Below are 17,304 nucleotides of genomic sequence, written 5' to 3' on the forward strand. Positions count from 1 at the left end.
ATTGCAAATCTTGTTTATTGTTGGAGTCTAATCTGTTTTATAGTGATTACTGGAAAGCACAAAACAACTCTTGTCTAAAGCTTAGCCTTGGATATAAAACAGGGATTCTTCCTACCCCAACGTTCTCAATCATGACTAAGGTCAGCGAATGCCTCTAGACTCACCCAGCCCAGTTTTAAATCACATTTACTGTTAATACAATGATCTTTTGTCTGATGGGGTGCTCAAACATGGTGGCAAGCAGTAGTATATTTTTTTTAACTGAACACTGCTTATTTATTAATGTGCCCATTGTTCACATGCTACTGTTTTCCTTTGCAGCATGGATGCTGATGGGACAATGTCTGTGGATTGGAACGAATGGCGAAACCATTTTTTGTTCAACACCGCTACTGACATTCAGGAAATAATTAGATACTGGAAACATTCTACTGTGAGTATGGCTTAGAAATTGAAATGCCTTCATGATTTTACAGTTTGCAGCCATTGAATAGTCAATAGAAATGGAGACCTAGTTCAAAGTTGAGCTAAGTTTAAGTAACATATAAAGATGTATTGAAAATTAATGGTAAACATCCTCAAAATTGATCAAGAGATTGTATTCATTAAAAATTAACCCATTAGAATTGTAAGACGTAGATGGCAAAATGTTATATAAACGTTAAAAGGTAACTGCATGTTCTCTTTTATTAGAAGTACAATTTATATAAAAGTTTTTACACAAGTCCAATAATATGAAAGGAATCTAGCAACAGAAATGCTAAAGGAGTAATAATGGAAACCATGAACAAGCAAAAGTGTAAAAGCTAGACAGATTATATTGTGCCGTGGTCTGTGGATATTTTCAATAGTTGTTTATCTGTTCAGTCACATTTATTAAGATCAGTGTTTAACCTTCAGTTGGCTCCCGCCCAAAAATCTGTATTGTTGGTCATCAGTGACGATGGAATGGATCATACCTAGTTCAGTGACCTTTGAGCAAAAGGTTTTTTACTCCTAAGCAATGCGATACCCCTGTAGTTAGCTCTTTCTTTCCAATCTACACCTAAAATGTTTTCAACCTTAGTAATTGTGTTAACCTATTAAGTCACTACGAAAAATGCTGACAATTCTCAGATCCTTTGCGGTCTGTAGATCTTGCCTGGTTACTTTGCAAAAAAGAATCTGTTGTGGGTATAGAGAGGTTAGCTTGTTAATGGGTTTGAATTATTTTCACAATTGGACCCTCTATTTTCGTTCAGTCCTTCTTGTTGATTTGATTGCTCTGGGTGTGACTCATCCAAGACAGAATAATGTTACTTGTCTCCCTAGAATAGAGGAATCTACGATGGTTAAACATGCCTAAGAATACAAACCTATGAGGAAAAGTTGCAAGGAAGGGTAGATCAGCAAACCATATGAAAGGAATGCAAAGGGTATAGTGTAAACTCACTATAAACATGCTTTGGAATGGGCGTATAGTGCATTTTTGGTAATACTACCTAACAAGTAAAATATATGGAGCCTATTACGAAAGGCAAATTCAGTTGTAAACACAAGTTTGAGCAAATTTACCTCTGCTACACCTACTAGAAATGCCCAAAACGATTCCTGGCAGGCATAGGCTCATTTACGAGTATGGCCATCTCTGCACCAGTAAATGCAACTCAAGGGGTAAGAATGTGGGCCTGGGTGTTCGAGGGTATGGGTTGCCTTTGGAGCTTGTGAATGTTCACAAATCGGTAGGTTGCTGGGCATTCACAAGCCTCTGTTGTGCCCCTTTGCTGCCTGGGAAGGGTGGATTTAGTCTCCTGCCCAGATGTGAATACTCTTTCCATCCTGACACTCCTAGATTTATTGAGGGTGTAGGGAAGAGGTTTCTTAGCAGGAGAAAATATTTTTCCTGTAACAAAACAAGGTGCATTTGCACAGATTTCTATATATTTTTTTTGATTTGGCCCCAACATATTTTTAGATTTGAAACGACTTGTCCGAAAATGACCTCAAAGGAATGAGTGTTAGTTGAATGTGAAAGTGTAGAATTTCGCGAGAGTTTGTATTTACTGATCCTTTTATAAATTTGTTTTCTGGTTTTGTTTACCTATTTCATGTACATATTGGAAAGATAGATTGACCTGATGATGCAATTGCTGTGCATTGTGAAACATATGTCTACACATTTAGTGATGTAGATAATGTTTAGTAGAATAAAATAAGAGTACTAATTTGGTTTTTGTAATGGATGAATATTTGAAATGATCTCGAGCGTTCATGTAAAATTAGGTTAATAGGTCCGTCAGTAAACATTCTACTTTGTTAATAAATTAACTCCTACTAGAGTGCCTCATTTTGTTCACGTTTCTATTATTTAAATTTTTGTAGATATTACAACGTGTAACGTTCCTTTTCTGAAAGACATTTTAACGTTTTAACTTAAAATTGATCAAGTATTCGATCTAAATGGAAAAAAGAACTTTGAACTTTTATATTAAATATCTCATCAAAGCACAAATATAAAAATGTAAAATATAAATATTGAAATTGCAATCTTATTTTATATTTGAGCAGGTGTTGGATATTGGTGATAGTTTAACAATTCCAGACGAGTTCACGGAAGAAGAAAAGAAGACTGGCATGTGGTGGAGGCAATTGTTAGCTGGTGCAGTGGCTGGAGCTGTGTCACGCACAGGAACCGCTCCTTTAGATCGTCTCAAAGTTATGATGCAGGTACGTAATTGGAGTCAGATTTGGCTTACGCTAACATAGGTAGCTTAGCGTGTCTACTAAAATATGTTTCAAACAGCAACTAATGAAGAGACAGTGACAGCAAGCACAAATTTGATAATGATACCTTGGGTAAGCCACATGTATGGTCTATAGTAGAAAATATAAATACAGTGTCAGTCTGACTGATGCAGAACTTGTACTGAGTTAGCAAGTGGCTCGAATGGGAATCTGGGAAGAGAAAGCCTGCAGTTAAAAGTGGCAAGGAGAGTTAAGCTACTGATGGCAAGGCTTCAAGTTTATTTCCATGACCAGTTCTAGTTTGTGATCCAGCGCAAACCATAATTCATGGACCAGGGACCAGGAAACACATCACACATAAACCACATACCAAACAACGGGGGCCATCACACATTACCCATAAATGATCCCTGAAGACGGGCGCTGGATTAGGGGATTTAATTTGTCAGTTTTTGTATATGTACAATTCTATACTTCACATTAATAACACATTTAATATATTCCTAGCTATTCTTAATTTCAACTGGCTTCTTCTGGGCGATGGACCATTGGTTGACTAGTTGATGGGGACTATGATTAACTAAACAGTTAAACACTTTTTAACTAAATAACCAAAGTCGTTTATACAATTAATAATTTTATCTCATTAAAATTAAATGCTCATGATTCAGATTGTCAGTGCATACACTAGACCACATATAAGAGAACAATTTATCAAGCAATGTAATCAAAATAAACCATTTTCCTTGACATTAAAGTGTGCATAGGAATAAGGAAAGAGAAGGCACAGCAAAAATACTTTGCAGAAATATATTGCGGAATTAAAGCATTTAAGGAGGCTGATACCCACCAAAGAATCAGGGAAACCACTTCCTTGGCCAAGGTTATGGCAAGGGGTTCCCAGAGATAGGCTCAAAGGACAAATGTAACAGGACAGATGTAATTAAGTCTTTCAGTAAACTGGCAAACAAGACAATAATCTCACAACCTATCTACCTTTGATCTAGTTCTCCTCGGACGCAGTCTCCTCCCGAGCACTCCCGCAATGTTCTCGTACCTAAGGTTCTCTCTGACTCTGTGTCTCGATGTATCTCTCTCTCTCGATGTTCTCGTTCTGACGCACCTCAATTGGGATATCAATTATACCCTAATTCCTAGCTCACTATCTTACAATGTTGCAGTGTCAGTAGAAGCTCAGCCTGTGATTGGTTGACACGGGTCATGTTAGAGTCTCCTCATCAGGTTCTTATCACAAATCCATCTCATACTGGTTTTAACAAAGCTATTATTAAGGATAAATTCAATTGTATACGACTAATATCAATAGTTCTACATTTTGTAACATTCTCGTATTATGACATCCGTTTCACATTCAAATTGCACATAGCGATGGCAGTGTAGAAATCAAAGTCTAGTAGACAGCTCTTGTAGTTGTAGTTCATTCTTCAAGTTACATCTTGGTAAATTCCAATGTAAGTCTTAATATAATCCCCACCAGGAGCAGCCTCCTGGCTGCTCAGCCTATCTTCTCCAACTGCTCCCACTTCAAGTTCAAACATCCATAACATTCCAAATGACATCATATAGCTAGAGCATCAGGCAGAGAATCCGGGCAAGGGAGATGCATTACATAAGAAGCAGATTACTACAGGCAGTTCCCACACTCGCTGTCGCATCTTGGCATGTAAACAATAGGACACAGGTCAACATGGCCTTCACACGGATTACATCAGCTGGTACACTCGGCAGTTCGTGAGCAGGCAGAGCATTTGGCACATGCGTCTTTCGTACAGACCAAGACAACCTCATGCTGTCTCGGACAAGAGGCCATTTTCATGCAGGCCCAATCACGTACTAAAGTAAATAAACACAAAAAGAATATTAATTCATTAAATAAAATCCATGTTTACCTCCCACCATACTAATACCCTATATTAATTATTACCTAGCGAAAGCTATTTAATTTAAAACAGCTTTTATGTTATTCGTGCACAACATGCAAAATATACAACATGGCTTAACCATGCATTAGTATGATTTTTCAAAGCGCAAACAGTTAACGTGCTCATGCCATCATACTTTCGTATATTCATGCTTGGTTAGTCCATGCAGTTAATACATTATTACGGAGGTACTTAATTTCATGAGGGTGCATTTTTGCAAACTTCACTCCATCATTTGACATTGGGTTATTGTTTTTATTAACACAGCCAAGCAGATCTCGAATGTGATCCTTGCTAGTGGAAATAATCTTAAAACCTCAGTCCAGCTCGCAATGTACCAAAAAAGATTTGGGAAATAAAGAACATGTATCAATTAAAAAAAATTCTAACCCAGCAAAAGATTACAAAACTACAGAAAGATGTAATAAAGCTCTCCCATGGGTCCACATACTTCTACTTTGTAGATGAATCCTACAACCAACAAACCACACAGAAGCAAACACTGAACCTTAGAAGAGACCAACTCCACAGAAGTGGTCATTAAGTTCTGATGAATGGAGTGGTGACGGTGAGTCTAGTCTAAGAGGTAGAGTTAGGGGACTATACAGGGGGACCCTATCCTTCTGCGTACTATACTTTTGGTCAAACCTGTTTTGACCATTCTGTTTTGGCCAAACCTATACAGACAAGAATGTCCTTTTTCCATGGAGAAAGCAGGGAAAGGGAAAAAGAAAGATAAGAAGGTCCAGTGGATCGAAGCCAGAGCGACATGGAGTAAGAGCAAGGACAATGAGCTGGGACCAAGTAGGTTGACAACTCGTGGTCCAGAAGACCTGAGAAACGGCTAAATCCGGCTGTCCTCTGTGTCCATCTCCACTAAGGATCATTGCCTTACTTTCTAACCAGCTTGCATTTGCAATTCAGTTACTTTTTAACTTAACAGTGGAAACCAGAAAAATCCCCTTAGCGTGGAAGTCAGCACAGGCTTTACCCATTCAATAGAAAGCCAATATGGAACCCAAAAACCTATCCAACTATGGAGCCATCTCATTGCTGGCTCTCTTTGGAAAGAAATTATAAGGCTTAATAAATAAACAACTTGCAGCATAACTTGAGGTACACAAAATCCTAGACCCTTCCCAATCAGGGTTTAGGTCTTCCCACAGTCCGCACTGATAACAGTCACTGATTCAAAAAGACTCTCTCTTGACGCAGGATTTATATCCATGTTACTGCTGCTGGACTTACCCGCAGCTTTTGATACTGTGTCTCATACTAGGAAGCTACAGAGACTGCATGAGATAGGTATTCACAGGACAGCTCTTAAGTGGTTCCTACAAACTATCTCTCTTGGCCCATATAAATCCCGTACCATGCGGATTGACAATGGTGTTCTTTAGGGCTCTTGTCTGAGCCCTACCTTATCTAATATATATATATATATATATATATATATATATATATATATATATATATATATCTCCACCCTTGCTAAGAGTGCAGAGTCATTTGGCTTTCACAGCTGGTCATCTCTTTTGACAAAGATCTGGACAAAGCTAAAGACTGCTTTGCCAAGGGCATGATGGCGATCTCGGTATGGATGACAACCAATTGCTTACAGCTTGATGTGGAAAAAAAGAGATCATGCTTTTTGGTAAGGCCCAACATATCTGGTCAGATGATTAGTGGCCGCCAGAATTGGGTTCTGTTCCTACCCATAGGCAGTTAGGTAAGAATCTTGGAGTAAAAATAGACCAAGCTCTATCCATGAAAGAACAAGTTCTACAGACACTTGTTTCAATACAATGCACTTATTGAAGAAAGCTTTCCCATTGCAACTAGAAATACATTAGTGTAAGCACTGATATATAGCAGACTGGACTATGGCAATGCTCTATTGGCCTCAGCGAATGGGACACTTGGATCCAAATTTGTACAAAACACGGTAGCTAGGCTTGCCTGTAATCTCCCTTTGGGCTCTTTTTCTATACCAGAGCTGAAAACTCTGCACTGGTTACCAGTAAGGCAAAGGACTATTTTAAAAATTTCCTGCCTAACGTACAACTCCTCGATGGGTAAAGGCCCTTGTTAACTGCAGCAAAACTCAGACGCTACTTCCCAGCTAGAAATGCAAGATCTCTGGACAAAGCTCTGCCTATTGTACCTTTTATTCGACTGACAAGATGTGGAGGCAGATCCTTTTCCTACTTGGCCCCTTTATACTGGATTAATTTACCTCTTTGTCTCTGTATGGATTATAATACATTTAGAAAAATTCTTAAGACGTTTCTGGTTTAACTGATCTCTTTTTTTTCCCTGAGACTTTCTGCACCGAGATAAACCTCTTTGGGCGATTTGTGTGCTATATTAAAGTAAAATAACATACCATTCTTAGATCTGAGAATCCTCCAGATGTATCAATAGTAGAACATACATCTTTGGATGAACTTTGCAACAGTGATAAAATTATCCGAAAACCAGTGTACAAAGGGGCGCAAATGTTATTCAGGGGAGGTCTGTGTGAGACTGTCGAATGACCCACAGAATTAATGGATCATGTAAAGGAATCCCAAATGAGACTTTGCACAACATTACAAAAATGTTGTTAGAGTACTCAGTTAGAAGGGTAGGTAACCAAGAAGGAAGCTTATTTCTTAATAGTAAAGTAACTAAGAACAAATTCCTTTTCCACTTTAACCAAAGTCTACAAACCCATACTTCCCTCTTCAAGATGGTACATTGTGTCATAGATGGGGTCAATTTCAGAACCTCTATTCAAGTTCTGTTATAGGTTCCTGAGACTGCTAGTCACCAAAATGCCCTCATTCCTTAAGGATATCAACGATATGTTGCATCTGATTAAGAAGGCAGATTCAGAACTCATGCTCAGTCTTGACATTGAGTACTTGTATACCAGCATTTCTTAGAAGGCCGGAGACCCTCTGTGTTATTGAGAACTTACTAAGGGAGAGTTCTCGGCAACAAATGACACCTATGCCATAGCTTTTGCGCGACAAGCGCTTGCTAACAAAATTTTTGATTTTGAAAGAACTATCTACCATCAAATTAATAGTACCCCAATGGGCAGTACTTTTAACCCAGGCTTAGTCTGTTTGTATGTCCACCAATTTGAGATTTGTACTATTTACCCGGCCACACACAGTTTCAGATGACAACTGTGTATGTGGGGAAGATAGATTGATGACATATTTATCATCTGTATTGAACCACTAACCTGGTCTTGCAGTTTACAGCATGGCTTAAAGGATAAAAACCCACACCTTAAAGTCACACACAATACCATCAGCAATGAAATTGTGTTTTTGGACTTTTGCATTATACCAAAAAATGGGTCTGTTATATCCTACACAAACTGGGAGGAATAGATTGCTAATTTTGAACAGTTTCAGTTCATGGTCTCCATGAGAGAACCTCCCCTTCGGCCAATATTTGAGGCTCAGATGAAACTGCACAGAAAAAGGGGATATCGAAAGAAAGACTTAGCTTCTTCCTTTAAAACTATCTGGAAGACCGTTATTTATAAAGATTATTAATAGAGCAAGGGAAAGGGCATGCAATAATAACCATACTTTTCATGCCTTGTGTAGGATAAGCTAGCCTGTGTGGCCACATTTTACCCCTTATCCAATATTATTGTCATCCTAATGCTCCCAGCACACTACGGGGGTAAGATTTTTTTTCCATGCGGAGTATGTGCACATTTGCAGAAACTATTAAAGACCTGGACCTAGGTCTAAACATTTCTGGCTTGTCTTTTAATACACCATTTGTAATTCTGAGAATGTCAGCTATTGAAATACACCAATTGCAATTCTGAGAAAGTCACTTATTTGATAACCTGCCCTGTCACCTGAAATAGGTGGGAGTGACTCCACATAAAGTACGTACTAGAATAACTGAGCATAGGAGTATTATTAATTGCAAATGAGGATCAACCCAAATTGCAGAATTGTACAAGAGTTTTTTTACATGACTAAACTACTATTATTGAGTGAGCAAAGATGATTCTATAAAATACAGACACTTATGTTTGGGCTAAACGATGACATACCTTGAGGAATGTTTAACTCTTTATAGTCTAATTATAGTTCACCTGAAGGATTTCAGCTTTACACAGTCCATTTGAATGGTACAGTGACTATTGAATGCTACACACCAATAAGGATAATCCTACAGACATTCTGTATCCCAGGCAAGCGTCTTGTGTTAGTTGACTATAATATTCTAAAGATTACTTGCTTTTGTGGCATACATAGTTCTACACCTGTCATGCAATTTCTGGCCGGCACTAGAAACTATGGGTTTGGCCCAGAGAACATAAAATTATTTAATTACACATCACATTTCCAGAATGACATCTCTCCAATGATTATTAGGCATGAGATGTTTGATCACTACAAGATGGCAGCCATTCTGATCACTCTAAATCTCCAGTATCCATAAACTACATTTTATGTAGTAGCAACCATGCATTACATCACGCAGGGTACTTGATGGAGGTAGTGAGGTGGCTGTAGGCAAATGGCTGGTACTATACCTTGACAAAGTAAGTACAGTGTTCGTTTCCACTTGTTGTGTAATTTTTAATAATACGTTGGACCAATCGTGGGCTGCTTCCGAGGGAATCTGCTCTCTTTAACTGGTATACATTTTCATTGTACCCTTAAGGCAGCATGGTTTCCAAATTGGAAAAGGATGGAATGTAGCACTCCTCACCTGAAAGTGTAATGCTTAATGTTGATTTATTATGTGCTGTATAACAGTGACTGTATAAAAAGGATGTCCAGAGACCTGACGGCATAAGGCATTTGACTCAATAATGAATTTCATATCAGCATTTTTTTAATATATCTGATTGCAGTATGTGGCCACATGGGGGGGATCATAACTGCCTTGTTGTTGCGTGGTTCATAACCCATACTTTACAAGGTAGCAATTTGTACAGCCATGTATGTCGGATCTCGCACACGCGTGAGTGTGATGTCCAGTGCCTCACTGGAGTGCATGTGTTTGACTGTGCTATGTAATTGATCACTTACACAGTTTCTGTTAAGAGTTGGCCTAACCATGTGATTACAAACTAAGCAACATATTTACAGCCTTTTAATGGTGAATGGTAGGGTTTTCGTTTATAGTCACCCTAGATTCAAGGCCTGGCAGAGTATCTCAAACCACAAAAATTGTTCATCCAATTGATTTTGGTTTCCCTACACTTTTCATTTTTAGAATTTCTCCAGTATGGACAGTTCTATGGGTTCCCTATGTTCTGAGGAAAGTTGTTCATTTACTTGGGTATACTGTAGTATTTGTCATGGAAAATAATTGAAAACAAGCATGCAAAAGCTATACATTTTTACTTATTTTAAGAAAAAAAATATTGTTTTATTACCATGCAAAAGAAGTGAAAACCTCTGTGTAAAAAGTACAAATATTTTGCACATCTTTCTGATATTGTTCTGATCGGTAAATAGCGTTAGAAAAAAGTTATTTACTCTGCCTACCTTTATTTAGAATGGAAAAGTATGATCCGAGGTGGGATCCGAGCTGGTGACACCCGAAACTTCAAAGAAAGCTATGTGCTGTTTTGGGGAAGTTACATATGCTAATTCCCAACAGTGATTTTAATCTGGCCGCTATTACAAAAACGATGAAGCACAAAAACACACCTACATTTTTTACATTTAACAAGGAGCGCATTGGTGCTGCAGGGGTGCACTCAAAGTCCTAGATTTTCACAAACTATAGTTTATATACAATTTTTATTTAGTTACACACTCGTTTTGCATCTTCAGGGGACTTTTGAGATGTAGAAGGTACAGGTGTGCAACTGTGTGCTAGTTGGACAGATGCCACGTAGAATTCTTTTTGAAGAGTCTAAACTGTCCGCTTGGTTGAAGGCCTCGAGGTTCTTTTTGGTTCCATATAGACATTAAGAGAGCAGAAAAAATCACTTACCATGTGGCACTCTGCATACAACTATGGTGTTTTTAAAAAAAGAGGCTCTCTGCTTTACCTTATTACAATTTTTAGGCAAATGTGGACTTGAAAAGCATCAGTGTATAAAATTAGGTCAATATCTAGAAAAAAAACGCGTGTATGAAATTTGGTAATATTTGTTTTGACATTTTTGATGATATAGGTATTTTCAATAAAACAAAATAACTTAATTAATACGCTTGACTTAATTCTGATTTACTTCTGGGTTCCCAGGAGGAAGTTGCACGTATTGGTCACACCAATAATTTATTTTTATTTTTAAATATACATCTGTTTTATTATTGCAAAAATACTAAAAAGAGGGTCTATTTTTACACAGCATAAGGCTCACAACCCTATGCAGGGCCGGCCGCATTGTAAAGGAAAGAGTGGGGGGACTGAGGCCATGAAGATCACTTAAGCTTTACACAGCAAGTCGCTTACAACCCGTGATGGGCCGGCCGCGTATTACCACATGTATCGCATAGAGTTGCACTGTGGAAGCATTTCAAGACCCCTGGTAAACATACATATTTCAATAACCAGAACAAGGAAAGAAAAAGAGGCCACACCAATAATTTTTACAAATTATTGGATATTTGTTATAACTTTCTTCTAATTAATGAAAATTGATTTACAGACCAAAGCAGCTTTTGGCAGGTACTGTAGAGCAGCAAATGTCTAAACGTAAAGTTTGACTTTCATAGATATTTTTGCAGATGTATTTGCCTTGCTACTTATTTTCGTACATTTCCTATCACAAAAGTCATAAATAAAACATTTCGCTAATGTAATTAAATCGACAGCATTTTTGGTAACAATTTAATTTTATTGTCAAAGCAAAAATGACCAGTTCACTCATCCACAGTTTAAGGTGTAGGATTAGCCATATATCTGGCTTTTTGCAAAAACAAATACATCTTTACGTACGTTTATCTGTGAGAGGTGGACGAAGGTAAGGAACTGTGCAACAAGGTTGTTGGGTAGGAAGTCTCCTACAATACCAGTATAGATGGGAGAAATGAGATGTGAAGCCGTGGGTTTAACTTTTTCCTGAAATGAGGCACACCAAGAGACAAAACTCGAGATTTGGCTTCTGCTTTGAGATGTTGCATGTGTAGGGCAGGGACGAACGTATCTGAATAACATCTATTTTAAGGAGCTTCTGAAAATAAACGGAACATATACTGTCAAGATGGCTTTTGTCCTGCTAAGTATCTATTTGTGCTCTTCTGTCTTGTGTTTAGGTTCATGGTGCTAAATCTGACCTCACTTTAGCTAATGGCTTTAAGAAGATGGTCAAGGAAGGAGGAATCCGTTCTCTTTGGAGAGGAAATGGTGTGAATGTTCTCAAAATTGCACCGGAAACTTCCATGAAATTTTGGGCTTACGAACAGGTAATACCCACCCACAGGTATTACAACATACTCAAAATGGTTGTCTGAACTATATTTTCTCCCATTTTCCTCCATTATTCAGTTGGAAGTTGTGAGTGCATATAAGCAGCTGTCCGTTAATTGTCCTACATAAATTACTTCTCTAAATCTTATGAATACATGCCATAATCTGTCTAAATTCATGTAATGTTATACGTGGGATAACGGTGTTGAAATGGAACAAATCAGTCATGTTATCTGTTAAAACTGGGCAAATGTTAAAAAATAATTTTAAAGCAATTCCTTTCCTATCTTTCCTCAACAGATGTCTCTGATAACACGACTGCATATATCTAATTGCACACTTAGTTTAGTGTTCAAGTATATATTGTCTCTCTTGCCTTATTTTTTATCTTCCAGACAAGATTGATTATCTTATTGTGCGGCTAGACCAATTCATGTGTCTTTTCAAAAAGAAGCAATATTTACCCTGTACTCAAATCTGTCAAATCTCGTCAATTCTTCTATTTAGTCAAAAAGCCCCAGATATAAAATATGGTTTCGTAAAGCCATCTCCTAACAAAACCACATATGCCTCTATTACTAAGCAATTTAGTGTTAGCATCCAGCCTCCCATTTCCTACTAATTTGCTGCACTGAGCTAGTGTGTTATGTGTGGCTGTCCTGAGCCTTGAATGGTTACTGGTTTTGGCTGACTGATTAAGCTATTTTCAGTGCAGAGTTGAATACTCATGCATTCACCAAAGTCACACTGTTAGTTTGGTTGAAACTCGTTGTATAGTACAATCTGAAAGAAACAGGTTAGTATTAGATTCCTTACCTTCGAATATCCCCAGGCGTCAGTCTGGATCCGGAAACTTTTGCGTAGCAGTACCCCTGTGCGTCGGTAGGCGTCGTCTGCAGGCGTCTCCTGCGGCTCCGTCGTCGGCGTCGTGCGCCGTGATGACGTCGCTGGAGTATATAGACGCCGCCTCCGCGCGCTGACGTCAGTTCTTCTTTTTTCCGCGCCAGTTACCGCAGATCCGAAGAGCAGTACTCCGGTCTTTGACCACAGTTTTTGAATCTTTCCTGTTACTCTTAAGGTGCCGGTAGGATGCCCGGTTTTAAGAATTGTGACGGCTGTGACCGCACGATGTCGGTCACGGGCCATCACCGCCTCTGCCTCTGGTGCCTGGGCCCGGACCACGACGTGGACTCCTGCGTCGATTGCCGGGCCTTGACGAATAAAGCTAGACGGGAGCGGTCCCGCAAGCTACTCGAGCTCCGGGTGTCGGCCCCGCGTCGAGAGCGGTCCCGGTCCGGACGGAGGTCTAGGGAGCGATCGAGGGAGCGGTCGCGGAGCCGTCACGAGCGCTCCGGGAGTCGTCACCATTCCTCTGGTTCCTCAGGTAGGAAGCACAAGAAGTCGGGGCGTCGTCATCGTACCCCCGACTCCCGCGCGATGCGGCCGGCCCCACCCCCGCGGCTCCGCGTGAGTCGCCGACGCGGCCTGCTCCATACCCTGCGGTCCCTGGGCAGGGCGCGTCGCCCGAGGAGATAGAGGCGTTCCTCATGGCCATGAGGGCACTGTCTCCTCGGACGGGGCCTACGGCGCCTTCGGGCCCGGTGGTCCCGTCCGGGGGCCCTAGCGGTTCGGGTGCTCCTGCCTCGACGCCGTCGGGTGCTCCGGCCCCGACGTCGCCGACGGCTCCGGCCCCGGCGCCGCAGGGACCTTCAGGGTCGACGCCGGCTGGTCAACCGGACTCTCTGGCGCCGATTCCATCGGGGCAACCCACGGCGCCGCCCCCGCGCGGCGCCGGGTCTCCGGTGCCGGCTCCGGGCAGCGCCGCCCCCATTCCCCCTCCGACTCCGGCCGCGGAGTCGAACCGGCGTCGCCCGACGCCGAGCCCGACACCGATGGGGCCTGTTGACACCGGGGAGCGGGTCTACATTGTTGACTCCGAATATGGTGAGGATGTAGATTGCGGAGAGGAGTGGGAGGGGTCTGAGGACCCTCTGACCCGCGAGTGTCAGTACGATGTGGACTGGACAGGTGACTTGGGTGACGGCAGTGGTCTGGATGACTCCCACAACCCTGGCTTTGTCTCGCCTCCTACCGTGGCTACGGAGGAGGGGGCAGCTTATTCAGTGGTGTTGATGAGGGCTGCCAAGGCCTTACACCTTGAGCTCCCCGTCGCGGCCGTGAGGACTAACATCCTCACTGAGGTACTCAAACCGCAGTCATGCCCACAGGAGCCACTGCTGCCGTTCAATGAGGCCTTAACTGACGTTCTTTTGGGTACGTGGTCCAGGCCCGCTTCAGGTTCGCCTGTTGATAGGAACGTGGCCAGACGCCACCGTCCGTGTACGGCTGACCCAAAGTTCTTGTCCACCCATCCCACCCCTGAGAGCGTGGTGATCCAGGCCTCGACTTCCCAGACCGCATTCCCGTCGGCCCCGCCCGACCGGGAATCTAAGAGGTACGACCAGTATGGTAGGAAGGTCTTTTCGTCCCTGAGTCTGAGACTGCGGTCTTGCAACACCGCGTGCCTCTTAGGCCGCTACACCCACTCTCTGTGGCATACGGTCGCGGAACTGCTGCCTGAATGCCCGCAGGAGGTACGGGCTAAGCTCGGCAAGGCTATGATTGAAGGCCGAGACGCAGCAAGATACTCCATAAGGTGTGGTCTTGATACGACCGACTCACTGGGCAGGGCGATGTCCACGACGGTGGCGATTCGTCGCCACGCCTGGCTGAGATCCGCCAATTTCTCGGCAGATGTCCAGAATGCATTGATGGACATGCCGTTTGATGGCAGTCGCCTGTTTGGCGACAAAGCGGACCACGCGCTGGAACGCTTCAAGGACTCCAGGGTCACGGCCAAGTCCTTGGGTCTCTCGACCCAGCGCCAGCAAACAGGTTCGTTTCGCTCCTTTCGTGGCCACGGAAGGGGCGGTCCCACACGTGCTGCCAGCCACGCGCCGCAACAGACTTCTCAACGCAGCGGCGGCCGTGGGAACCGCCGTGGTGGCGGTCAGGGACAGCGGCGAGGTCAGACCACACCTCCCCCCGCAGCATCCGCCTCTAAATCCTCCTAGTCCGTGCTTTCAGGCCCATGTGACGCCGGTGGGCGGCAGGGTTCGCCATCACCTCTCCCACTGGCGCACAATAACATCGGACAGGTGGGTGCTGCAGCTCGTCCGAAGGGGCTACTCCCTCCCCTTCGAGACCACTCCTACAGCCATGCCACCGCAGAACCACCGTGTGTCGGGGGACCACTTGACACTTCTGCAGGAGGAAGTTACGGCCCTCTTGGCCAAGGGGGCCATCGAGCGCGTTCCTGGGCCAGAAGTAGGATGTGGTTGCTATTCCCACTACTTTCTGGTACCCAAGAAGGACAAAGAGGTCCAAGATAGGACGTAGGCCCCAAGGAACGTCAACGGCTTCCTCCGGAAGAAGAAGTTCAAGATGTTGACATTGGCTCAGGTCTTGGCTGCTCTAGACCCGCAAGACTGGATGGTAGCGTTGGACTTGCAGGATGCGTATTTTCACATCCCCGTCCTGCCGGCCCACCGGCGTTACCTGCGGTTCACGGTAGGCCAGGAGCATTTTCAGTTTATCGTGCTCCCCTTCGGCCTTACCAGCGCCCCACGGGTGTTCACAAAGTTGATGGCGGTGGTCGCAGCCCATCTGCGCAGATCAGGGGTTTCAGTCTTCCCCTATCTAGACGACTGGTTGTTGAAGGCGGGCTCGCCCCAGACAGTCGTCCACCACCTTCAGATGACGGCGGACCTCCTGCATGGGCTGGGGTTTTCCATCAATGTGCCGAAATCACACCTGTGTCCCTCCCAAAAGCTCCTTTTCATCGGAGCGGTTCTCGACTCGGCGCAGTTTCGGGTCTATCCACCGGAACGGCGGGTCCAGGATATACAGGCTTTGATTCCCATCTTCCAGCCGTTATCCCGGGTTTCGGTCAGGTTGACGCTGCGGCTACTGGGGCTGATGGCTTCCTGCATCCTTCTGGTGCATCACGCCCGGTGGCGGATGCGGGCTCTGCAGTGGGACCTGAAGTTTCAGTGGGCCCAGCATCAGGGCAACTTGTCCGACCATGTCTTGATCTCGGAGGGCACTGCGAGACAACTGCAGTGGTGGCTTACGGACCGCGATTGGGTCAGAGGCAGACCCCTCTCCCTTCCCCAGCCGGAGCACGTTGTTGTGACGGACGCGTCCCTCCAGGGCTGGGGAGGCCACTTGGGAGAGGCAGAGATCAGAGGCATCTGGTCTCCGGCGGAGTCCCGGCTCCATATAAACCTGTTGGAGCTACGGGCGATTCGTCTAGCACTGAAGGCATTCCTCCCCTTTGTCAACGGGAGTGTAGTGCAGGTGTTCACGGACAACACCACCGCCATGTGGTACTGCAACAAAAAAGGCGGGGTGGGGTCGTGGACCCTTTGCCAGGAGGCCCTGCGTCTCTGGCAATGGCTGGAACGTCAGGGCGTGACTCTGACGGTTCAACACCTGGCCGGTTCTCTGAACGCCAAGGCGGACGAACTCAGCCGTCGGTGCTCGATGGATCACGAATGGCGTCTGAACTCGGATGTGGCGCAAGGCCTCTTTCTGCGATGGGGAGAGCCTTGGTTAGATCTATTCGCCACAGAAGAGAACGCGCAATGTCATCAGTTCTGCGCGTTGGAGTTTCCAAGACGGCACTCGCACGGCGACGCCTTTCGGCGCGAGTGGAGTTGCGGTCTGTTATACGCCTTTCCGCCTATACCACTTCTGCCCAGAGTGCTGAAGAAGATCAGGCGCGACCGGGCCCAAGTCGTCCTTGTGGCTCCGGACTGGGCTCGAAGGTACTGGTATCCCGAGCTACTCAGCATGTCGGTCGGTCCCCCGATCCGCCTGCCCCTCAGGAGGACCTTCTGTCGCAACAGCAGGGGACTGTCCTCCACCCGAACCTGTCCAGTCTCCACCTCCATGCGTGGAGATTGAGCGGCGACAGTTGAGGCCATTCGACTTGCCTCCTGAAGTCTGTGATGTGATTCTGGCAGCCAGGCGTCCCTCCACGAAGTCGGTATACGCCTGCCGGTGGAACAGATTTGTGGCATGGTGCACAGCAAAGGCTGTGGATCCTCTTTCTGCCCCTCTTTCCGAGGTTCTCCTCTTCCTTCTCTCTCTTGCCCAGCAGGGCTCTGCTCTGGGCACTATCAAGGGCTACCTTTCTGCCCTTTCGGCCTTTCTGAGGCTGCCTGATCAACCTTCT

At 44.0% G+C, this 17,304-nt stretch overlaps 1 protein-coding gene across 1 annotated transcript in view; it reads left to right on the top strand.

The window, feature by feature from the left end:
- SLC25A24 (solute carrier family 25 member 24) overlaps window positions 1-17,304 on the top strand; it is a 228,819-nt gene that overhangs the window by 99,436 nt on the left and 112,079 nt on the right. The window contains exons 4-6 of the mRNA XM_078668441.1: window positions 322-433; window positions 2,548-2,706; window positions 11,912-12,061. Coding sequence (XP_078524567.1) covers window positions 322-433; window positions 2,548-2,706; window positions 11,912-12,061 — 421 coding nt within the window. The remainder of the gene's footprint in view (window positions 1-321; window positions 434-2,547; window positions 2,707-11,911; window positions 12,062-17,304) is intronic.

The sequence above is a fragment of the Lissotriton helveticus genome, chromosome 1_2 (genome assembly GCF_964261635.1).
Source record: "Lissotriton helveticus chromosome 1_2, aLisHel1.1, whole genome shotgun sequence".
NCBI classification, from domain to species: domain Eukaryota; kingdom Metazoa; phylum Chordata; class Amphibia; order Caudata; family Salamandridae; genus Lissotriton; species Lissotriton helveticus.